Below are 26,910 nucleotides of genomic sequence, written 5' to 3' on the forward strand. Positions count from 1 at the left end.
GATGGTCCAACTAAACGCAAACCGGATGGAATAGCATGCCGCTGCAAGATGCTGTGGTAGCCATGCTGGTTCAGTATGCCTTCAATTTTGAATAAATCCCCAACAGTGTCACCAGCAAAGCCCCCCCACACCATCACACCTCCTCCTCCATGCTTCACGGTGGGAACCAGGCATGTAGAGTCCATCCGTTCACCTTTTCTGCGTCGCACAAAGACACGGTGGTTGGAACCAAAGATCTCAAATTTGGACTCATCTGACCAAAGCACAGATTTCCACTGGTCTAATGTCCATTCCTTGTGTTCTTTAGCCCAAACAAGTCTCTTCTGCTTGTTGCCTGTCCTTAGCAGTGGTTTCCTAGCAGCTATTTTACCATGAAGGCCTGCTGCACAAAGTCTCCTCTTAACAGTTGTTGTAGAGATGTGTCTGCTGCTAGAACTCTGTGTGGCATTGACCTGGTCTCTAATCTGAGCTGCTGTTAACCTGCGATTTCTGAGGCTGGTGACTCGGATAAACTTATCCTCAGAAGCAGAGGTGACTCTTGGTCTTCCTTTCCTGGGGCGGTCCTCATGTGAGCCAGTTTCTTTGTAGCGCTTGATGGTTTTTGCAACTGCACTTGGGGACACCTTCAAAGTTTTCCCAATTTTTCGGACTGACTGACCTTCATCTCTTAAAGTAATGATGGCCACTCGTTTTTCTTTACTTAGCTGCTTTTTTCTTGCCATAATACAAATTCTAACAGTCTATTCAGTAGGACTATCAGCTGTGTATGCACCAGACTTCTGCACAACACAACTGATGGTCCCAACCCCATTTATAAGGCAAGAAATCCCACTTATTAAACCTGACAGGGCACACCTGTGAAGTGAAGACCATTTCCGGTGACTACCTCTTGAAGCTCATCAAGAGAATGCCAAGAGTGTGCAAAGCAGTCATCAAAGCAAAAGGTGGCTACTTTGAAGAACCTAGAATATAAGACATATTTTCAGCTGTTTCACACTTTTTTGTTAAGTATATAATTCCACATGTGGTAATTCATAGTTTTGATGCCTTCAGTGTGAATGTACAATTTTCATAGTCAAGAAAATACAGAAAAATCTTTAAATGAGAAGGTGTGTCCAAACTTTTGGTCTGTACTGTATATTACCTGCACTATTTATTTTTAAGCATTATCCTGCCCTAATAAACTTGTATTTATTCATCCAGCATCTGCCCATTTACATTTTTCACACTCTGATACCCGTGCTAGTTTATATGTATAGTTCCCTATATACAGTATATACCTATATTCTTAGTATTACATACTAGACAACTGTGGTAGTTGTTTTTTCCTTGCAGCAGGTTTGAAGTGTATACCTACTAGTTCCACCATTTCTGTATTTTGATTACTGTAATTATTACAGTTTTATATGGCGGTATTTGTACAGTGTATAGCGGTATTATTTATGTATGTGATTACTGTAATTATTAGTTTTATATGGTGGTTTTATTTGGACACTATATGGTGGTATTATTTGGTCAGTGTATAGCAGTACTATTTATTTGTTATTACTGTAATTATTACAGTTTTATATGGTGGTATTATTGGTACAGTGTATAGCGCTATTATTTATTTGTTATTACTGTAATTATTACAGTTTTATATGGTGGTATTATTTGGTCAGTGACACTAATAGTGTTTAGTATAACTGTTATCAGAGCGATATATCAGTCATTATATATTCTCTCTATATACACAGTCATATGAGACCCACAAAATCTCCGATCTACCAGCAAATTCCCATCACTGAGGGAAAAACGAATGAGTTTCTGATAATATCAGTTTCCTGCGGAGATTGCACAGTATTAAAATCTTGTACTTTTTGTTTTGTTTCTGCATCTCACTATTTCCCGGTCCCTGCATCCCCTCCATCTCCACAGTTGCAGTGGTCAGGACAGATGGAGTGAAGGGGGCGAGGGTCTGGGTCCGTGGGAAAACTGGCGCCCGGGAATTAATGGAAGAATGCAGGAGTGGGGAAGCCCGGCAGCGGCAGCACAGGATGGCGGCATTTCCTGTCCCTTCTACTAATTATGACATTGAAGATGACACTGGCCGGGACTCTGTATACACAATGTGCGGCTGTAATAATAATGTTATTTATTTGTCTGATTCCGGGAAAGCTGGGTGACTACTCATGTGAGCGGCTCCATAGTTGTCTGATACTATGCCATTCAGGGCACTGGGAAAGCTGGGTGAGATTCCATATGGAAGCTGTGAGTGCAATGATTGCCACCCAGCTTTCCCTAAACCAGATGAACAGATGAGCCCTGCCCAATCATTTTCTCACGGATTACTTTTTTCCATGGATTTTTTTCCTGCCTCTGGATGCAACTTTTATTAAATCTCTTTGGGATTTTTTTTTCCGCAAGGAGACAGCATCTGATTGTTCTTTTAATGTTGCAGAAAATGAGGGAATTTGCAACTTAATACTGTGAAATTAAAAGCATGTCTGGAATGAGATGACTCCGCCCGCAGCAGCGTGGGAAGCGCCGACAATAAGCGGGCGGACGCCGCTCCGGGTTTTTCTCTATTTTTTTGTTATAGATTTATTCTGCAGATTCCACAGCTCCGTTCTCCGTGTAATCTTCCTGCAGCGGAGACGAGCGGCCGCCTGGATTCAATTTGATAGAAATTCGAGGGAAAGAAAATGTTATTCTTTATTAACCCCAGAGGAGTAAAGCCGAGACCTGCGACGCAGCTGGGCCTGATCCACAGCGATGGCCGCCTCTTTCCTATCTGCTAACAAAATGTGCTCATTGCTGGTAGCACTGAAATCCCACCAGGGGTATTCTGCATTGTAGAAAGGTGTATCGGGGGCATCGATAATGTGCGGACTCCTGGATGAAACATGGATGCTGGGACCTTCATGTGTGACCTTAAAACCACCAGCTTGCTGCGCCTACATGTCTTCATAGCTGGAACATTTCCCTGTAGAGAAGGAGCCTGACCATAAAGAAGATCCCCGGCTTTATCCTCCTGCACCAGACTGGAGCGTTGGCATCAGTCACCTGGGCAAGACGTTCGGGCGTTAACCCAATCCACAGTCGTCCATCAGACACCAGATCTGCCCTCCACTCCATAGTTCGGTGCTGTGGCTTTACACTTCTCTAGCAGCCGCCTGGCATTGAGTGCACTGACTTGTAGTGGAGACGCTCAGCGATGGAGTCCATGTAGACCGGGCGACTCTGGCTGAACAGGGAGGCGATAACTGTAGGAGACTTGGTGTTCAGTAAAACCAGCCAACTACCAAAGCCGATATTCAGAAGCGGCGGCTCTGGTGCTGGCATTTGTGCAACATATATATAAGTCCATTGTCTCCTCGTGTATCTCACTCCTTCCTACAATCCTCTTATTTTGGTGAAGCTGCAGAGATTTGGGAAATCTGCCACGTTTCTGTGTTTCCTCTATGAGATCGCATTCTCTTCCGCCGTATTTTTATGGGAAAATGCTTGACATTTGCTTCTTTTGGCCGCCATGTTCCCACATTCCCAAGGGAGCGGCTTCATACAAAAATAAAAGCTTTGTAAATTTAGATCAAGTCTTGCCCTCTGTTGATAGAACTGACAAAACACGAAATTTTCTTTTACTGGATCCCCTCCCCCATCTAATAAGATCACTGGTCCTACAGATAATAACCAGGGTGCTAAACTGTGACAACTGCGACCCCAACACTAAACGTGAGCAAAACGATTGTCAATTCCCTTACTTTGAAAATATTAGAAGAAATACATGTGTCACCCCCTGCTAAATAATGTACGGAAACCCACTGCAGAACGGAACACCGCATCACTGCACAAAGCCCCTCTATTCATTATATATACCCTCTTTAATACTGCCCCCTATGTACAAGAATATGACTACTATAATACTGCCCCTATGTACAAGAATATAACTACTATAATACTGCCCCTATGTACAAGAATATAACTACTATAATACTGCTCCTATGTACAAGAATATAACTACTATAATACTGCCCCCTATGTACAAGAATATAACTGCTATAATACTGCTCCTATGTACAAGAATATGACTACTATAATACTGCTCCTATGTACAAGCATATAACTACTATAATACTGCCCCCTATGTACAAGAATATAACTACTATAATACTGCTCCTATGTACAAGAATATAACTACTATAATACTGCCCCTATGTACAAGAATATAACTACTATAATACTGCCCCTATGTACAAGAATATAACTACTATAATACTGCTCCTATGTACAAGAATATAACTACTATAATACTGCCCCCTATGTACAAGAATATGACTACTATAATACTGCTCCTATGTACAAGCATATAACTACTATAATACTGCCCCCTATGTACAAGAATATAACTACTATAATACTGCCCCCTATGTACAAGAATATGACTACTATAATACTGCCCCTATGTACAAGAATATAACTACTATAATACTGCCCCTATGTACAAGAATATAACTACTATAATACTGCTCCTATGTACAAGAATATAACTACTATAATACTGCCCCCTATGTACAAGAATATAACTGCTATAATACTGCTCCTATGTACAAGAATATGACTACTATAATACTGCTCCTATGTACAAGCATATAACTACTATAATACTGCCCCCTATGTACAAGAATATAACTACTATAATACTGCTCCTATGTACAAGAATATAACTACTATAATACTACTCCTATGTACAAGAATATAACTACTATAATACTGCCCCCTATGTACAAGAATATAACTACTATAATACTGCCCCCTATGTACAAGAATATAACTACTATAATACTGCCCCTATGTACAAGAATATAACTACTATAATACTGCTCCTATGTACAAGAATATAACTACTATAATACTGCCCCCTATGTACAAGAATATAACTACTATAATACTGCTCCTATGTACAGGAATATAACTACTATAATACTGCCCCCTATGTACAAGAATATAACTACTATAATACTGCCCCCTATATACAAGAATATAACTACTATAATACTGCTCCCTATGTACAAGAATATAACTACTATAATACTGCTCCTATGTACAAGAATATAACTACTATAATACTGCTCCCTATATACAAGAATATAACTACTATAACACTGCTCCTATGTACAAGAATATAACTACTATAATACTGCTCCTATGTACAAGAATATAACTACTATAATACTGCCCCCTATGTGCAAGAATATAACTACTATAATACTGCCCCCTATGTGCAAGAATATAACTACTATAATACTGCTCCCTATGTACAAGAATATAACTACTATAATACTGCTCCTATGTACAAGAATATAACTACTATAATACTGCTCCCTATGTACAAGAATATAACTACTATAATACTGCTCCTATGTAAAAGAATATAACTACTATAATACTGCTCCTATGTACAAGAATATAACTACTACAATACTGCCCTCTATGTGAAAGAATATAACTACTATAATACTGCCCCCTATGTACAAGAATATAACTACTATAATACTGCCCCCTATGTACAAGAATATAACTACTATAATACTGCTCCCTATGTACAAGAATATAACTACTATAATACTGCCCCCTATGTACAAGAATATAACTACTATAATACTGCCCCCTATGTACAAGAATATAACTACTATAATACTGCCCCCTATGTACAAGAATATAACTACTATAATACTGCTCCTATGTACAAGAATATAACTACTATAACACTGCCCCCTATGTACAAGAATATAACTACTATAATACTGCCCCCTATGTACAAGAATATAACTACTATAATACTGCCCCCTATGTACAAGAATATAACTACTATAATACTGCTCCCTATGTACAAGAATATAACTACTATAATACTGCCCCCTATGTACAAGAATATAACTACTATAATACTGCCCCCTATGTACAAGAATATAACTACTATAATACTGCCCCCTATGTACAAGAATATAACTACTATAATACTGCCCCCTATGTACAAGAATATAACTACTATAATACTGCCCCCTATGTACAAGAATATAACTACTATAATACTGCTCCCTATGTACAAGAATATAACTACTATAATACTGCCCCCTATGTACAAGAATATAACTACTATAATACTGCCCCCTATGTACAAGAATATAACTACTATAATACTGCCCCTATATACAAGAATATAACTACTATAATACTGCCCCTATATACAAGAATATAACTACTATAATACTGCTCCCTATGTAAAGAGTACAAGAATATAACTACTATAATACTGCCCCCTATGTACAAGAATATAACTACTATAATACTGCTCCTATGTACAAGAATATAACTACTATAATACTGATCCTATATACAAGAATATAACTACTATAATACTGCCCCTATGTAAAAGAATATAACTACTATAATACTGCCCCTATGTACAAGAATATAACTACTATAATACTGCTCCTATGTACAAGAATATAACTACTATAATACTGCCCCCTATGTACAAGAATATAACTGCTTAAATACTGCCCCCTATGTACAAGAATATAACTACTATAATACTGCCCCCTATGTACAAGAATATAACTACTATAATACTGCCCCTATGTACAAGAATATAACTACTATAATACTGCCCCCTATGTAGAAGAATATAACTACTATAATACTGCTCCCTATGTAGAAGAATATAACTACTATAATACTGTCTCCTATGTACAAGAATATAACTACTATAATACTGCTCCCTATGTACAAGAATATAACTACTATAATATTTCCTCCTATGTACAAGAATATAACTACTATAATACTGCCCCTATGTACAAGAATATAACTGCTATAATACTGCTCCTATGTACAAGAATATAACTACTATAATACTGCCCCCTATGTACAGGAATATTACTACTATAATACTGCCCCCTATGTACAAGAATATAACTACTATAATACTGCTCCTATGTAGTAGAATATAACTACTATAATACTGCCCTCTATATACAAGAATATAACTGCTATAATACTGCTCCTATGTACAAGAATATAACTACTATAATACTGCCCCCTATGTACAGGAATATTACTACTATAATACTGCCCCCTATGTACAAGAATATAACTACTATAATACTGCTCCTATGTAGTAGAATATAACTACTATAATACTGCCCTCTATATACAAGAATATAACTACTATAATACTGCCCCTATGTACAAGAATATAACTACTATAATACTGCTCCTATGTACAAGAATATAGCTACTATAATACTGCTCCCTATGTACAAGAATATAACTACTATAATACCGCTCTTATGTACAAGAATATAACTACTATAATACTACTCCTATATACAAGAATATAACTACTATAATACTGCCCCTATGTACAAGAATATAACTACTATAATACTGCTCCCTATGTACAAGAATATAACTACTATAATACTGCCCCCTATGTACAAGAATATAACTACTATAATACTGCCCCCTATGTACAGGAATATAACTACTATAATACTGCCCCCTTTGTACAAGAATATAACTACTATAATACTGCTCCCTATGTACAAGAATATAACTACTATAATACTGCCCCCTATGTACAAGAATATAACTACTATAATACTACCCCCTATGTACAAGAATACAACTACTATAATACTACCCCCTATGTACAAGAATACAACTACTATAATACTGCTCCCTATGTACAAGAATATAACTACTATAATACTGCCCCCTATGTACAAGAATATAACTACTATAATACTGCCCCCTATGTACAGGAATATAACTACTATAATACTGCCCCCTTTGTACAAGAATATAACTACTATAATACTGCTCCCTATGTACAAGAATATAACTACTATAATACTGCCCCCTATGTACAAGAATATAACTACTATAATACTACCCCCTATGTACAAGAATACAACTACTATAATACTGCCCCCTATGTACAAGAATATAACTACTATAATACTGCCCCCTATGTACAAGAATATAACTACTATAATACTACCCCCTATGTACAAGAATATAACTACTATAATACTACCCCCTAGGTACAAGAATATAACTACTATAATACTGCCCCCTATGTACAGGAATATAACTACTATAATACTGCTCCCTATGTACAAGAATATAACTACTATAATACTGCTCCCTATGTACAAGAATATAACTACTATAATACTACCCCCTATGTACAAGAATATAACTACTATAATACTGCCCCCTATGTACAGGAATATAACTACTATAATACTGCTCCCTATGTACAAGAATATAACTACTATAATACTGCCCCCTATGTACAAGAATATAACTACTATAATACTACCCCCTATGTACAAGAATATAACTACTATAATACTACCCCCTAGGTACAAGAATATAACTACTATAATACTGCCCCCTATGTACAGGAATATAACTACTATAACACTGCTCCCTATGTAGAAGAATATAACTAATATAATACTGCCCCTATGTACAGGAATATAACTATTATAATACTGCCCCTATGTGCAACAATATAACTACTATAATACTGCTCCTATGTACAAGAATATAACTACTATAATACTGCTTCTATGTACAAGAATATAACTACTATCATACTGCCTGCCCTATGTACAAGAATATAACTACTATAATACTGCTCCTATATACAGGAATATAACTACTATAATACTGCTTCTATGTACAAGAATATAACTACTATAATACTGCTCCTATGTACAAGAATATAGCTACTATAATACTGCCCCCTATGTACAGGAATATAACTACTATAACACTGCTCCCTATGTAGAAGAATATAACTAATATAATACTGCCCCTATGTACAGGAATATAACTATTATAATACTGCCCCTATGTGCAACAATATAACTACTATAATACTGCTCCTATGTACAAGAATATAACTACTATAATACTGCTCCTATGTACAAGAATATAACTACTATAATACTGTCCCCTATGTACAGGAATATAACTACTATAACACTGCTCCCTATGTAGAAGAATATAACTAATATAATACTGCCCCTATGTACAGGAATATAACTATTATAATACTGCCCCTATGTGCAACAATATAACTACTATAATACTGCTCCTATGTACAAGAATGTAACTACTATAATACTGCTTCTATGTACAAGAATATAACTACTATCATACTGCCTGCCCTATGTACAAGAATATAACTACTATAATACTGCTCCTATATACAGGAATATAACTACTATAATACTGCTTCTATGTACAAGAATATAACTACTATAATACTGCTCCTATGTACAAGAATATAACTACTATAATACTGCCCCCTATGTACAAGAATATAACTACTATAATACTGCCCCCTATGTACAAGAATATAACTACTATCATACTGCCTGCCCTATGTACAAGAATATAACTACTATAATACTGCTCCTATATACAGGAATATAACTACTATAATACTGCTCCCTATGTACAAGAATATAACTACTATAATACTGCTTCTATGTACAAGAATATAACTACTATAATACTGCTCCTATGTACAAGAATATAGCTACTATAATACTGCCCCCTATGTACAGGAATATAACTACTATAACACTGCTCCCTATGTAGAAGAATATAACTAATATAATACTGCCCCCTATGTACAAGAATATAACTACTATAATACTGCCCCTATGTACAAGAATATAACTACTATAATACTGCCCCCTATGTACAAGAATATAACTACTATAATACTGCCCCTATGTACAGGAATATAACTATTATAATACTGCCCCTATGTGCAACAATATAACTACTATAATACTGCTCCTATGTACAAGAATATAACTACTATAATACTGCCCCCTATGTACAAGAATATAACTGCTATAACACTGAGCATAAACCATGGTAATGTTGTGGGTAACCATCTCCCGCGATGTGACCAGGGTCAGATCAGACATTGGGGATTGTGTGATGTGTTGGGAAACGTTTAGTCTTCTGTGGTTGATGAATTATCTCTGGTTTTCTGTCCTCGGTTTCTCCGGTGTCGGTGCGCAGCCTTTACACTGTACGTTGGGGGCTGGAGGGTCCTGGTTTCTCCTCTAAGCTTTCATTTGTGATAAATCTTTTTAGATGGGGTGGATGAAACTTTTGGCTTCAGGATTTTTCTCTGCTGGTCATCAGAGCAGACTCAGCAGAGACATTGGAGGTCGTGGAGGTCGTGGTGGGCGGGGGGGCGGGGGGGGATTTGTTAAGTTTCCTGATGTGTCTGATGGGAAGCAACTAACAATGATGGGACTGTAGTGCGTCTCCCACGTGCGGATTCCTGGGTGACCCTGGCGGGTGGTTCATACAGGATTCCCCTCTATTAAAGATGGACATTGCTAAATTGCTCCAAATTAGTAGCCCCGCATGGAGGGGATGAGCCCCCTTTTATGCAGTGAGTCATTCGAGGGGAATACCATGATCTGTTGTAATCCTGGAAGAGTGGACTCCCATCCTCAGAGACTGGATCAGCGCCTCGGCTCCCACACAGTTTCTCTCTCTGCTCAGAAACAATTGGATCTTTATAGAAAACAGCGACATCTCCGCCCGGCCAGCCACCAAATGTGCCTGGATTATAAAGACCCCCCCATAAGTGACCCCCAGTGAGGAGATCCTGGGGTCGGCAGGTTGGGAGTCTCCTGATCGAGTTCTCGACTACATTTGTTTCTGGGAAAGTCGGCTGACGTTACTGCTCCTCCAGGAGTCGCAGCCGGCTGAATGGGGGTCACATCCCAGAAGTGGAGCAATGGCTCATATCAGTTACCTTTATTTGGCCAGAGATTGGGCTCTTAAAGGGAAGGATCAGCTCTGTAGATAATGATTGCAGCAGCGGTCAGGTATGCGCACTGCCGATCCATTCTAGGAAGGATAAAAGTGCCCTGTTCTGCTGATCCGTGCGGATCCCGGCGATTGGACCCCTCCAATCTGCTATCACTAATGCATTGCATAGATGCAATAAAGAGTGTTATGGCCATGCTCTATGATGAGGTCATTGTGCAGGGAGGGGGAGAAGGTGAGCTGTGTTTGTTTCCGATTGACTTAATTAAGAAAGTGTTATGGCCATGCTCTGTGATGATGTCGTTGTGCAGGGAAAGGGAGGAAGTGAGATGTGACATCACCTATTGCAGTGGCGGACACAGACAGAAGGGGGCCCCTGTGCAAGAACAATATATGGGCCCTTTGCATTTCAAAAGTTCATTATAATGCTTAACTGCACCTGCTTCGGAAGTGAAAGTGGCCCCATAACCTCCTGGGCCCCTATGCAGCTGCACAGGTTGCCCTAATGATATGTTTGCCCCTGATCAGTTGACTTCCATGGGCATGGTTTGTGTCTTGTGCGGAGGTCATCATGCAGGGAGAGGGAGCTGTGTCATCATCACATAATCTTTGGGAGAGTTTTGTAGGCATGCTCTGTGATCTGTGCAGGGGGGAGGGTAAGCTGTGACCACAGCCATTGACTTCTATGAGAGTGTAATGGGCATGCTTTGTGATTAGGTCTTCGGTCAGGGGGAGCTGCGGATCATCTATTATCCTGTATAGGAGAATGTTGTGGGCGTACCCAGAGACCTGTGCAGAAGTTATTGTGCAGCGAGGGGGAGGAGGTGATCTGTGACATCAGTTATTGTAAATCTCGTGTTATCAATCTGTAGGTATTACCGGTCATTGTAATTCTTCTTGTGATGATAATGAGACTGATTTAGAAGTGATTTCTGCAGAACAAGAAGAATCAGCCCATTATGAAGCTCAGTGACCACAAAGAAGACTGCAACAATTCAGGATTTCTTTTTTTGTTATATAAATAGTTATATAGAAATTAAAAATCAATAGGTCATTTTCTCTTGTAGGGAAATAAGAGAGGGGCTGTTGTCTGACAACTGTATAAGGTTCCTTGTGGCAGAGTGGCTTCCACTATGCCAAATGAATTCTGCATATAATGGCCCGTTCCTCATCACAAGTACGCAATATGTGGTATATGGACACCTTAGGGTAGTATTTAGTAAAAGGCAAAAGATTCCCAGGTACTGGTCCCTACTTTGCTATAAAGCGTATTGTCAACGTATCAAAAAAGAAAGCATAGATTGTGTCTGCAGCCGGCGCGGTTCGTGCCCTGGCTGTAGTCAGACTGTTGACAACTGTTGGGGAGGGAAAGTATTTGTCAAGGAGATAATCGTCACACAACAAGCAGAGAACAAGCTGCCACAATGTAGAGACCTCCGGACTGTGACGTCAGGGGGGCACAGAGGCACCAAAAGCCTCCAAGGCTTCGAGTTTTGATACAATGTTTCTGATTTCACAGTAGATGAACATAAATCAATAAACACAAAGTAACAATGTAACATCTTTATTCCTCAGATTCTGGAAACCACGCAGTCACCTAAAGCGGATCCAGTGGAGGGTTACTACGAGGAGGCCGAGCCGTATGACGCCTCAGTCATTGGTACGACATCCCAGCTCTGGACACTTCACACTGGGGCTTATTAATTTAACTCATGCAAGGGGGAATGATGAACACGATGGCCTCTCACAGACTGGAGAAAATACCGGGCCACGGGCAAATAGCAGGCCACGGGCCGCCTGGTGATCGATAAGTCACACATTGAGAAACTTTGTAAATCCCTTACTTTACTGTTCTTAGCCTGCCTTATACTCCAGTCACATCTAGAGCTGTAATCACAATTCCATAGCCTTTTATACTTTCATCACATCCAAAGCTGCAATCATAGTTCTGTGTTACTTTTTCAGCTTTTGCTCCAGTCACATCTAAAGCTGTAATCACAGTTATCTGTTACTTTGTAGCTTTTTCTCCAGTCAAATCTAAAGCTGGAATCACAGTTCTCTGTTGCTTTGCAGCTTTGGCTCCAGTCACATCTAAATCTGCATATAACTAGAGACGTGATATAAATCAGGATCATTTTAAAAGAATAAGTGAAACAAAAGGGAGAAACTCAGAGCTACAAGACTGAACCTAGAAATTGTTGCCGAGTTCTGAAGTTTTTCTGCTTCTTTTAGAAACATAAGGAAATGTTAAATAAACATCTCTGGTCCCCAGAAAAGATCTGGACAGAAGGACACGACTCTGATAATGATAATTATTTACTCATCAGGGAATCCAAATATTGCGCTTGTGAAGAGAAATGTATCCTCTCTTTAAGCACCAATCTTGTGCTTATGTACAGAAGCTGATCTGAACAAGCAGAGCTGCAGTGTAAAGCATGTGCAGCAGGCAGGTCGTAAAGCCGTGTACAGACAAGAAAAACAGGCCAGTCACATCAGCAAATTGCGGACGTCACTGGCTCCGTGTGGACCCCTATACGCTCATCCACATAGCGAATGGTGCGGGTGCTGTCTGCAGTTTACATGCACTTGTCTGGTGTGTAAATTGGACCAGACAAGTGCATGCTGGGATTATTCATTATTACAAGGACCAATAGTCCGTGTGACAAATCCCTGGTGTGCTCTGGCAGATTGGTTGTTATTGTCCATTGAGCACATAGACAGCACGCTGAGGGAATATACAGCCATCTGAACTCCGGCTAAGACTCATAATAAGTTAAATTTCAGACCATCATTGATGCCAACAGACAGTGAATTATGGCTCCTAGTTATGTGCTAATAGAGCAGAGTTTCAGTGTACAGCATGGAGGACGCAGCTACAGCCAGAGCCACTGGTGGATTTCAGCCTGTATGGAGCATCTATATCTGGGGACCCCTACAGGAGTGTTGCACTCTTCTGTCTTCAGGAGCGCACCGCTGCTCTGCCTCCCAGATTCCTTCTGCTGGGGGGACGGTGCGCTCTTGAAGATTGGCAGCAGCGGCTGCATCTCTGGTCTGAGCTGTGCGCTCCTGAAGATTGGCAGCAGCGGCTGCATCTCTGGTCTGAGCTGTGCGCTGTCTGTGCTGCCATCAGAGACAACTTCACCTCACCAGCATCGCAGGAGCGCAGAGACACAAGCTGGACGCTCGGAGACTCTAACGCTTCCTGCTAGCGGCCTCTGCTCCTTGCTTAGGTAACCTGCCACTCTGAGACGTCAGGGAGGTCGGTGACCAAGGTAACAAGCTGTACACTAAAATAAAAACCCTCTATTATATTGAGAACGGACAGGATTTCTAATAAGAGTTAAATTGCAAATTGTTTTTTTTTTTTATAAACACTTTACAACTTTACCATTTAAGAACTTGCGACAACCCCTTCAGGTGCGGTCCTCTTGGATGCGGTCCTCATAGATGCGGCTTCTCAGGGACTTCTGCAGCACTTACATGACATGTCTTAGTTTTGCTTCCTGCGCTGAGGTCACGTCCCCGGCTCTTGTGGTTCGGCAGCAGCTCCGGACTCTTCCTCATTGAGACTTCTGGGGACTGATGGCAGTTTCTCTTCCCGGTCTTCAGTCTCACCTTCCTCATTCCTCCTCCCGCTGGTATCACTCTGTGGTTCTCTTCTGTCAAATATTTACTGGATCCATTGTTCCTAAATTTGTGACTTCAGATGCACGATGATAATGTGACAATGTTCTGCAAGTCGTACGTATCCCTGGTGTCTGGCGGGTTCATACGTAGTGAAGTAATGGGTTAATCATTTTCAGGCGTAGTATATTGATGAGCTGTATATCAGATTGATAGGTGTCTAGCGCCCCCCACTGATCAGCTGTTTGTCCACAGTGGGTGAGTATCATATTATTACTAGTATTAATTTTTATACTTTAGATCCCTATTAGCCACATGATAGGCTCTGGGATAAAAAGTGACTCCAGCTCACGAAAATATATTTCATTCATTAAATACAATAAATTACAAGATAATTAAAAAGCAGATAAGGATGGAGGAGCGGGGGACCTCCAAGAGACACGGATATATACAGCCTTGACCCTGGTGCTTATGTACAGGAAAATACCAGGGTCAAGGCTGAATATACCCGTGTCTCTTGGAGGTTCCCTTCTCCCCCACCCTTATCTTCTTTTTTAATTATCTTGTACTTTTATTGTATTTAATAAATGAAATATATTTTTGTGAGCTGGAGTCACTTTATACCCCAGAGCCTATCATGTGGCTAATAGGGATCTAAGGTATAAATGTTAACCAAAGTGTCTAGCAATTGATTCTTTTTGTGTGTCTTTTTGGACATTGATTAATTATTACTAGTATTAGTCTACTATGTAGCGGTACAGACCCCGTCCCCTCCATGGCCCATTAATGGCTCCATACCAGCTGTAGCACGTGCCTGAGTGATAACGGCTCCTGACTGGTGTCCGGCGGTCGGTGGAGCCGCGGAGGCAGGACTTGTGTTACCCCCCAGTATGACTATAGATCCAATATCTTGTTCCATGATGAACGTTTCCCGCAGATATCGGCTCCACAGGAATGAAAGAAGGAAAGTTTTTCCTTAGTAGAGGTCAGAGGAGTCGCAGTGCGGCCTCTGGACCCTCCAGTATCAGTGTCCGGACCCTCCAGTATCAGTGTCCGGTTCCTCATGTGCACCATGTCACACCGGAAATACATGACAGCCGGTTACATTGTGCTCACTGTGAAGGTTAGGCCCCTATCACTTATGGAGCCGCCATATTTCCCCAGAAGAATGTAGCACATGATGCAATTTATTATGATTCACAGATACAAGCGATTCCCACATGTCTTGGAGAGCCGGTAGTCACGGCTGCTGCAGCACCCCTTGGCCTCAATCCTCTCCTAGTGCTGCCTGGCAGGAGCCTAAGCCCAATACTCCACTCATGTGGGAAGGGAATTGGGCCAACCTTCCCCTGCCCTCCCATGGTGGACCCCAGATAGGGTATAACTATAGGGGAGCAGAGGCTGCAGGACCCTGTAGGCTCCGGGGGCCCGGGGCACCAGCAATACTAATGCTATCGATAGGTGAGAAGACTTGTACAGCAGAAGCTCTGAGGGGGTTCACAGCTGCTGATTGTGTGTGGGCCCCTTGTCCTGAGTGGGAGTGGGCTGTCAGTCCGGCAGTGGACACGTCATGTTATTTTTCCTGGTTTATGTGGAAAGTTCGTCACTTCGTTATCAGTCTCCGCTCTCATCGCTTGGATGAAGGAAACTTCTCACTGATTATTCAGACCTGATAGGGGAAGGTTTATCTGCGGACGCCGCATGCCGGACGCTCCGAGATACAAATATGAAGTTTCCATGTTACAAACGGAATCAGGTTGTGTGAAATGTCACTTTCCAGATTCCAAAGACTGTGGGAAGGAAAAGGGCTCTGGAGGTCGCCCCCCATGTAGTGGTGGTGTAATATAGAATGTGGAGGACCGCGTCCTCCTCACCATCCTGTGCTCTTAGCCCCTTTCTTTTTATGTAGGATCTCTGGATGGATTTTTTGGAGATTTCTGTGCAATTTCAAAGTGTTATAGTAAATCAAAGACATGGAAGAGGGGGATGCAGCTGCAGATTGTGAGAGTGCATGCTGTGGGAGGGGAGGAAGAGCAGCAGACGAGTCAACCGGGAAGCTAAATACACAACAAGAGGACTTGTTACAATGTATCAGTGCAGGCTATCAGAAATTTCCATCATGTCCTGATACATTGTAACATGACACCATGTCTGCTTGTGTTTTACTCATATTTTATTTTTACTTTTCACCTTTCAGAGGACGGAGAAGCCGTCAGCAGCTCGTACGAGTCATACGATGAAGAAGAAAATACCCGAGGAAAGTCTGCCACCCATCAGCACCAATGGCCGTCCACGGAAGCTTCCATTGAGCTGATGAAGGACGCCCTGATCTGCGCCTTTCTGTGGAGGAAGAAGTGGCTGGGACAATGGGCAAAACAGCTGTGTGTGATCAGGGACAACCGCCTAATGGTAAAGTGCTCTGCACCCGCTCCGGCCTCAATACTGCTTGTGCTGGCGGATAATGGAGGGTTAACTGCACATTCTCCTCCTCAGTGTTATAAAAGCTCCAAGGAGCACAGTCCTCAGCTGGACATCAGTCTACTGGGCTCCTCGGTGACGCACAAAGAGAAGCAAGTCCGGAAAAAGGAGCAGAAGCTGAAGATCACCCCGACCAATGGTGACGTGATCGTGCTGGGGATGCAGAGCCGGGAGCAGGCGCTGCAGTGGCTGAAGGTAACTGGGACCGGAGGACGTCTGTCACTGTCATCCGGGACCGGCGGATGTCTGTCAGTGTCATGTAGGACCGGCGGATGTCTGTCAGTGTCATGTAGGACCGGCGGATGTCAGTCAGTGTCATCTAGGACCTTCAGACATCCGTCACTGTCATCTAGGACCGGCGGACGTCTGTCACTGTCATCTAGGACCAGCAGACGTCTGTCACTATCATCTAGGACCAGCGTATGTCTGTCAGTTTTATCTAGGAGCGGCGGACGTCTGTCACTTTCATCGGGACCGGCAGATGTTTGTCACTGTCATCTAGGACCGGCAGACGTCTGTCACTGTCATCTAGGACCGGCAGACGTCTGTCACTGTCATCTAGGACCGGCTGACGTCTGTCACTGTCATCTAGGACCGGCTGACGTCTGTCACTGTCATCTAGGACCGGCTGACGTCTGTCACTGTCATCTAGGACCGGCAGACGTCTGTCACTGTCATCTAGGACCGGCTGACGTCTGTCACTGTCATCTAGGACCGGCAGACGTCTGTCACTGTCATCTAGGACCGGCTGACGTCTGTCACTGTCATCTAGGACCGGCAGACGTCTGTCACTGTCATCTAGGACCGGCTGACGTCTGTCACTGTCATCTAGGACCGGCTGACGTCTGTCACTGTCATCTAGGACCGGCTGACGTCTGTCACTGTCATCTAGGACCGGCAGACGTCTGTCACTGTTATCTTGGACCTGCTAGAGTCGTTTCTGGTCAGTACCACTAGAAATGTCAGGTGTCTGAGGGGCAGAACTTAGACTTGTTCTTGTTTCTGAACTATTCATTAATGATGAAGGAGAGGAATGTCCCTTTAGTGAGCGGCCGCTGCCCGGAGACCCTGCGCCTTCTCCATCTGTGGGGACTAAGAAGCTTCGTCTTTCATGTAGAGAATAGTAAACCTCTGTAATCCCAGGGTGCGAGGTCTTCACCTCGTCCAGATCATTAGCGGCTCCATGATGGGCACAGAACTGATACGTGGGAACGTTTGCTGCGGAGACATCAAAGATCCTAAGATAAAAGCTTAAATTTCCCCATAAAACATGCGAAAGCCGATAAATCAGAGCCAGAGACAATGGTCAGTGAGCGGACAGGTCACCTCCTCACATTCCCGGGCACAAACCGTCATTGTAGTCGCCATATTGCTGGCCGTTGTAAACTTTTTAGATGTCCTTAAAGTCTGGGACTTTTTTATAAAACCTTCAGAGGCTCACATGAATGTTGGGGTACGTGTCATTACTGGGGTGTGAGCTAAGGATTACTGTGCCGGTGTAATAAAGGTGTCTCTGCTCCTCAGGTTATCCAGGACATCAGTGGGACAAAGAGTGAGTGCATCCTGGAGAGTTCACTGACCACTGCGGACAATCAACGTCTTATCCATAGTAAGGTACATGCATAATCAGAATCTGTCAGATCTGAGGGCAGCAATGGAAACAGCAGATGTCAGAGGCCTCGAAGACAAAGTCCGAGAGTGCAGTTTCACCCACTCATAGAGAAATTCTGAGAGTGCAGCTTCACCCACTCATAGAGAAAGTCCGAGAGTCCAGCTTCACCCACTCATAGAGAAAGTCCGAGAGTCCAGCTTCACGCACTCATAGAGAAAGTCTGAGAGTAAAGCTTCACCCACTCATATACTGATGTGTAAAGTAATGTTACTGCCAACTAACGGCCTCGACTACAGGAGTCTAATACTATATTCTATACCGTAGGGGGAAGTAACGGACAGATATTCTGCAGCCTCAGAAAGTGGAAGCAGCACAGATGGGCCCCCCGAGACCCCGGAGATCAAAGAAGGTAAAACACAGTATACAGGACAGGAGGAGTGGTGCTGTGCAGTGTATATATACAGGACAGGAGGAGTGGTACTGTGCAGTGTATATATACAGGACAGGAGGAGTGGTGCTGTGCAGTGTATATATACAGGACAGGAGAAGTGGTACTGTGCAGTGTATATATACAGGACAGGAGGAGTGGTACTGTGCAGTGTATATATACAGGACAGGAGAAGTGGTACTGTGCAGTGTATATATACAGGACAGGAGGAGTGGTACTGTGCAGTGTATATATACAGGACAGGAGGAGTGGTGCTGTGCAGTGTATATATACAGGACAGGAGGAGTGGTGCTGTGCAGTGTATATATACAGGACAGGAGAAGTGGTACTGTGCGGTGTATATATACAGGACAGGAGGAGTGGTACTGTGCAGTGTATATATACAGGACAGGAGGAGTGGTGCTGTGCAGTGTATATATACAGGACAGGAGGAGTGGTGCTGTGCAGTGTATATATACAGGAGGAGTGGTACTGTGCAGTGTATATATACAGGAGGAGCTGTACTGTGCAGTGTATATATACAGGAGGAGTGGTAGTGTGCAGTGTATATATACAGGAGGAGCGGTACTGTGCAGTGTATATATACAGGAGGAGCGGTACTGTGCAGTGTATATATACAGGAGGAGCGGTACTGTGCAGTGTATATATACAGGAGGAGTTGTACTGTGCAGTGTATATATACAGGAGGAGTTGTACTGTGCAGTGTATATATACAGGAGGAGTGGTAGTGTGCAGTGTATATACAGGAGGAGTGGTACTGTGCAGTGTATATATACAGGAGGAGCTGTACTGTGCAGTGTATATATACAGGAGGAGCGGTACTGTGCAGTGTATATATACAGGAGGAGCGGTAGTGTGCAGTGTATATACAGGAGGAGTGGTACTGTGCAGTGTATATATACAGGAGGAGCTGTACTGTGCAGTGTATATATACAGGAGGAGCGGTACTGTGCAGTGTATATATACAGGAGGAGCTGTACTGTGCAGTGTATATATACAGGAGGAGTGGTACTGTGCAGTGTATATATACAGGAGGAGTTGTACTGTGCAGTGTATATATACAGGAGGAGTGGTAGTGTGCAGTGTATATATACAGGAGGAGTGGTAGTGTGCAGTGTATATACAGGAGTGGTACTGTGCAGTGTATATATACAGGAGGAGTTGTACTGTGCAGTGTATATATACAGGAGGAGTGGTACTGTGCAGTGTATATATACAGGAGGAGTTGTACTGTGCAGTGTATATATACAGGAGGAGTGGTAGTGTGCAGTGTATATACAGGAGGAGTGGTACTGTGCAGTGTATATATACAGGAGGAGCTGTACTGTGCAGTGTATATATACAGGAGGAGCTGTACTGTGCAGTGTATATATACAGGAGGAGCTGTACTGTGCAGTGTATATATACAGGAGGAGTTGTACTGTGCAGTGTATATATACAGGAGGAGTGGTAGTGTGCAGTGTATATACAGGAGGAGTGGTACTGTGCAGTGTATATATACAGGAGGAGTGGTACTGTGCAGTGTATATATACAGGAGGAGTTGTACTGTGCAGTGTATATATACAGGAGGAGTGGTAGTGTGCAGTGTATATACAGGAGGAGTGGTAGTGTGCAGTGTATATACAGGAGGAGTGGTACTGTGCAGTGTATATATACAGGAGGAGTTGTACTGTGCAGTGTATATATACAGGAGGAGCTGTACTGTGCAGTGTATATATACAGGAGGAGCTGTACTGTGCAGTGTATATATACAGGAGGAGCTGTACTGTGCAGTGTATATATACAGGAGGAGCTGTACTGTGCAGTGTATATATACAGGAGGAGCTGTACTGTGCAGTGTATATATACAGGAGGAGTTGTACTGTGCAGTGTATATATACAGGAGGAGCGGTACTGTGCAGTGTATATATACAGGAGGAGCGGTACTGTGCAGTGTATATATACAGGAGGAGCGGTACTGTGCAGTGTATATATACAGGAGGAGCGGTACTGTGCAGTGTATATATACAGGAGGAGTTGTACTGTGCAGTGTATATACAGGAGGAGTGGTACTGTACAGTGTATATATACAGGGGCAGTGGTACTGTGCAGTGTATATATACAGGAGCGGTGGTACTGTGCAGTGTATATATACAGGAGGAGCTGTACTGTGCAGTGTATATATACAGGAGGAGCGGTACTGTGCAGTGTATATATACAGGAGGAGCTGTACTGTGCAGTGTATATATACAGGAGGAGCGGTACTGTGCAGTGTATATATACAGGAGGAGTTGTACTGTGCAGTGTATATACAGGAGGAGTGGTACTGTGCAGTGTATATATACAGGAGGAGTTGTACTGTGCAGTGTATATACAGGAGGAGTGGTACTGTGCAGTGTATATATACAGGAGCGGTGGTACTGTGCAGTGTATATATACAGGGGCAGTGGTACTGTGCAGTGTATATATACAGGAGCGGTGGTACTGTGCAGTGTATATATACAGGGGCAGTGGTACTGTGCAGTGTATATATACAGGGGCAGTGGTACTGTGCAGTGTATATATACAGGACAGGAGGAGTGGTACTGTGCAGTGTATATATACAGGAGCGGTGGTACTGTGCAGTGTATATATACAGGAGGCAAGGTACTGTGCAGTGTATATATACAGGAGCGGTGGTACTGTGCAGTGTATATATACAGGAGGCGAGGTACTGTGCAGTGTATATATACAGGGGCAGTGGTACTGTGCAGTGTATATATACAGGAGGCGAGGTACTGTGCAGTGTATATATACAGGGGCAGTGGTACTGTGCAGTGTATATATACAGGAGGCGTGGTACTGTGCAGTGTATATATACAGGGGCAGTGGTACTGTGCAGTGTATATATACAGGAGGCGTGGTACTGTGCAGTGTATATATACAGGGGCAGTGGTACTGTGCAGTGTATATATACAGGGGCAGTGGTACTGTGCGGTGTATATATACAGGAGCGGTGGTACTGTGCAGTGTATATATACAGGAGGAGCTGTACTGTGCAGGGTATATATACAGGAGGCGTGGTACTGTGCAGTGTATATATACAGGGGCAGTGGTACTGTGCAGTGTATATATACAGGACAGGAGGAGTGGTACTGTGCAGTGTATATATACAGGGGCAGTGGTACTATGCAGTGTATATATACAGGAGCGGTGGTAGTGTGCAGTGTATATACAGGAGGAGTGGTACTGTGCAGTGTATATATACAGGGGCAGTGGTACTGTGCAGTGTATATATACAGGAGGAGTGGTACTGTGCAGTGTATATATACAGGAGGAGTGGTACTGTGCAGTGTGTATATACAGGGGCAGTGGTACTGTGCGGTGTATATATACAGGGGCAGTGGTACTGTGCGGTGTATATATACAGGGGCAGTGGTACTGTGCAGTGTATATATACAGGGGCAGTGGTACTGTGCTATGTATATATACAGGAGGAGTGGTACTGTGCAGTGTGTATATACAGGGGCAGTGGTACTGTGCAGTGTATATATACAGGGGCAGTGGTACTGTGCAGTGTATATATACAGGAGCGGTGGTACTGTGCGGTGTATATATACAGGAGCGGTGGTACTGTGCAGTGTATATATACAGGGGCAGTGGTACTGTGCAGTGTATATATACAGGACAGGAGGAGTGGTACTGTGCAGTGTATATATACAGGGGCAGTGGTACTGTGCAGTGTATATATACAGGGGCAGTGGTACTGTGCAGTGTATATATACAGGGGCAGTGGTACTGTGCAGTGTATATATACAGGGGCAGTGGTACTGTGCAGTGTGTATATGCAGGGGCAGTGGTACTGTGCAGTGTATATATACAGGGGCAGTGGTACTGTGCGGTGTATATATACAGGAGCGGTGGTACTGTGCAGTGTATATATACAGGGGCAGTGGTACTGTGCAGTGTATATATACAGGACAGGAGGAGTGGTACTGTGCAGTGTATATATACAGGGGCAGTGGTACTGTGCAGTGTATATATACAGGGGCAGTGGTACTGTGCAGTGTATATATACAGGGGCAGTGGTACTGTGCAGTGTATATATACAGGGGCAGTGGTACTGTGCAGTGTATATATACAGGGGCAGTGGTACTGTGCGGTGTATATATACAGGAGCGGTGGTACTGTGCAGTGTATATATACAGGGGCAGTGGTACTGTGCAGTGTATATATACAGGACAGGAGGAGTGGTACTGTGCAGTGTATATATACAGGACAGGAGGAGTGGTACTGTGCAGTGTATATATACAGGACAGGAGGAGTGGTGCTGTGCAGTGTATATATACAGGACAGGAGGAGTGGTGCTGTGCAGTGTATATATACAGGACAGGAGGAGTGGTGCTGTGCAGTGTATATATACAGGACAGGAGGAGTGGTACTGTGCAGTGTATATATACAGGACAGGAGGAGTGGTACTGTGCAGTGTATATATACAGGACAGGAGGAGTGCTACTGTGCAGTGTATATATACAGGACAGGAGGAGTGGTACTGTGCAGTGTATATATACAGGACAGGAGGAGTGGTACTGTGCAGTGTATATATACAGGACAGGAGGAGTGGTACTGTGCAGTGTATATATACAGGAGGAGTGGTACTGTGTAGTGTATATATACAGGACAGGAGGAGTGGTACTGTGCAGTGTATATATACAGGACAGGAGGAGTGGTACTGTGCAGTGTATATATACAGGACAGGAGGAGTGGTACTGTGCAGTGTGTATATACAGGACAGGAGGAGTGGTACTGTGCAGTGTATATATACAGGAGGAGTGGTACTGTGCAGTGTATATATACAGGACAGGAGGAGTGGTACTGTGCAGTGTGTATATACAGGACAGGAGGAGTGGTACTGTGCAGTGTGTATATACAGGACAGGAGGAGTGGTACTGTGCAGTGTATATATACAGGACAGGAGGAGTGGTACTGTGCAGTGTATATATACAGGACAGGAGGAGTGGTACTGTGCAGTGTATATATACAGGACAGGAGGAGTGGTACTGTGCAGTGTATATATACAGGAGGAGTGGTACTGTGCAGTGTATATATACAGGAGGCGTGGTACTGTGCAGTGTATATATACAGGACAGGAGGAGTGGTACTGTGCAGTGTATATATACAGGACAGGAGGAGTGGTACTGTGCAGTGTATATATACAGGACAGGAGGAGTGGTACTGTGCAGTGTGTATATACAGGACAGGAGGAGTGGTACTGTGCAGTGTATATATACAGGAGGAGTGGTACTGTGCAGTGTATATATACAGGACAGGAGGAGTGGTACTGTGCAGTGTATATATACAGGACAGGAGGAGTGCTACTGTGCAGTGTATATATACAGGACAGGAGGAGTGGTACTGTGCAGTGTATATATACAGGACAGGAGGAGTGGTACTGTGCAGTGTATATATACAGGACAGGAGGAGTGGTACTGTGCAGTGTATATATACAGGAGGAGTGGTACTGTGTAGTGTATATATACAGGACAGGAGGAGTGGTACTGTGCAGTGTATATATACAGGACAGGAGGAGTGGTACTGTGCAGTGTATATATACAGGACAGGAGGAGTGGTACTGTGCAGTGTGTATATACAGGACAGGAGGAGTGGTACTGTGCAGTGTATATATACAGGAGGAGTGGTACTGTGCAGTGTATATATACAGGACAGGAGGAGTGGTACTGTGCAGTGTGTATATACAGGACAGGAGGAGTGGTACTGTGCAGTGTGTATATACAGGACAGGAGGAGTGGTACTGTGCAGTGTATATATACAGGACAGGAGGAGTGGTACTGTGCAGTGTATATATACAGGACAGGAGGAGTGGTACTGTGCAGTGTATATATACAGGACAGGAGGAGTGGTACTGTGCAGTGTATATATACAGGAGGAGTGGTACTGTGCAGTCTATATATGCAGGACAGGAGGAGTGGTACTGTGCAGTGTGTATATACAGGACAGGAGGAGTGGTACTGTGCAGTGTATATATACAGGACAGGAGGAGTGGTACTGTGCAGTGTATATATACAGGACAGGAGGAGTGGTACTGTGCAGTGTATATATACAGGACAGGAGGAGTGGTACTGTGCAGTGTATATATACAGGAGGAGTGGTACTGTGCAGTCTATATATACAGGACAGGAGGAGTGGTACTGTGCAGTGTGTATATACAGGACAGGAGGAGTGGTACTGTGCAGTGTATATATACAGGACAGGAGGAGTGGTACTGTGCAGTGTATATATACAGGAAGAGTGGTACTGTGCAGTGTATATATACAGGAGGAGTGGTACTGTGCAGTGTGTATATACAGGACAGGAGGAGTGGTACTATGCAGTGTATATACAGTGCCTACAAGTAGTATTCAACCCCCTGCAGATTTAGCTGGTTGACACATGCGGAATTAACTTGGCATTGTGACATTTGTACTGTAGATCAGCCTGGAAGTGGGAAATGCTCTGCAGCAAATTTTTTTTTTTTTAAAAACGTTAAAAGTTAATTCAGAGTGTCATTTATTATTCAACCCCTTAAACCACAAGAATTCAGTTTGGTCCCCCTAAAGTATTAAGAAGTAGTTCAGGCACCAAGAATAATGAGCTTCACATGTGTGGATTAAAGATCTCTTTTGCCAGCCTTTTCTGACTATTTAAGACCCTCCCCAGCACTCAGACATGGTCAACATGGTAAAGACAAAAGAGCATTCCAAGGCCATCAGAGACAAGATCGTGGAGGGTCACAAGGCTTGCCAGGGGTACAAAACCCTTTCCAAGGAGTTGGGCCTACCTGTCTCCTCTGTTGGGAGGATCATCCGTAAGTGGAAGGCTTATGGAACTACTGTTAGCCTTCCACGGCCAGGACAGCCTTTGAAAGTGTCCTCCCGTGCCGAGGGCAGGCTTGTCCGAAGAGTCAAGGCTAACCCAAGGACAACAAGGAAGGAGCTCCGGGAAGGTCTCATGGCAGTGGGGACATTGGTTTCAGTCAATACCATAAGTAACGTACTCCACCGCAATGGTCTCCGTTCCAGACGAGCCCGTAAGGTACCTTTACTTTCAAAGCGTCATGTCAAGGCTCGTCTACAGTTTGCTCATGATCACTTGGAGGACTCTGAGACAGACTGGTTCAAGGTTCTATGGTCTGATGAGACCAAGATCGAGATCTTTGGTGCCAACCACACACGTGACGTTTGGAGACTGGATGGCACTGCATACGACCCCAAGAATACCATCCCTACAGTCAAGCATGGTGGTGGCAGCATCATGCTGTGGGGCTGTTTCTCTGCCAAGGGGCCTGGCCATCTGGTCCGCATCCATGGGAAGATGGATAGCACGGCCTACCTGGAGATTTTGGCCAAGAACCTCCGCTCCTCCATCAAGGATCTGAAGATGGGTCGTAATTTCATCTTCCAACAAGACAACGACCCAAAGCACACAGCCAAGAAAACCAAGGCCTGGTTCAATAGGGAAAAAGTCAAGGTGTTGGAGTGGCCTAGTCAGTCTCCTGACCTTAACCCAATTGAAAACTTGTGGAAGGAGCTCAAGAATAAAGTCCACATGAGACACCCAAAGAACCTAGATAACTTGGAGAAGATCTGCATGGAGGAGTGGGCCAAGATAACTCCACAGACCTGTGCCGGCCTGATCAGGTCTTATAAAAGACGATTATTAGCTGTAATTGCAAACAAGGGTTATTCCACAAAATATTAAACATAGGGGTTGTATAATAATTGACCCACACTTTTATGTTTAAAATTTAATAAAATTCAACTGAGCAACATAACTTTTTGGTTTGTAAGATTTATGCTTCCGTTCATAAAACCTACTCTCGTTTGCAGTTTGAAGGCTCTAACTTATTTGCATCTTATCAAACCAGCT

The 26,910-nt window shown here is 43.0% G+C and overlaps 1 protein-coding gene across 1 annotated transcript in view; it reads left to right on the forward strand.

The window, feature by feature from the left end:
• Positions 1 to 26,910, forward strand: part of AFAP1L2 (actin filament associated protein 1 like 2) — a 195,719-nt gene that overhangs the window by 111,085 nt on the left and 57,724 nt on the right. Inside the window, exons 5-9 of the mRNA XM_073684655.1 lie at positions 12,439 to 12,523; positions 16,685 to 16,896; positions 16,981 to 17,160; positions 18,490 to 18,579; positions 18,902 to 18,986. Of these exons, the coding sequence (XP_073540756.1) occupies positions 12,439 to 12,523; positions 16,685 to 16,896; positions 16,981 to 17,160; positions 18,490 to 18,579; positions 18,902 to 18,986 (652 nt within the window). The remainder of the gene's footprint in view (positions 1 to 12,438; positions 12,524 to 16,684; positions 16,897 to 16,980; positions 17,161 to 18,489; positions 18,580 to 18,901; positions 18,987 to 26,910) is intronic.

This window comes from Phyllobates terribilis, unplaced genomic scaffold (genome assembly GCF_046119375.1).
Source record: "Phyllobates terribilis strain yellow unplaced genomic scaffold, ASM4611937v1 Scaffold_5__5_contigs__length_657084704, whole genome shotgun sequence".
NCBI lineage: Eukaryota > Metazoa > Chordata > Amphibia > Anura > Dendrobatidae > Phyllobates > Phyllobates terribilis.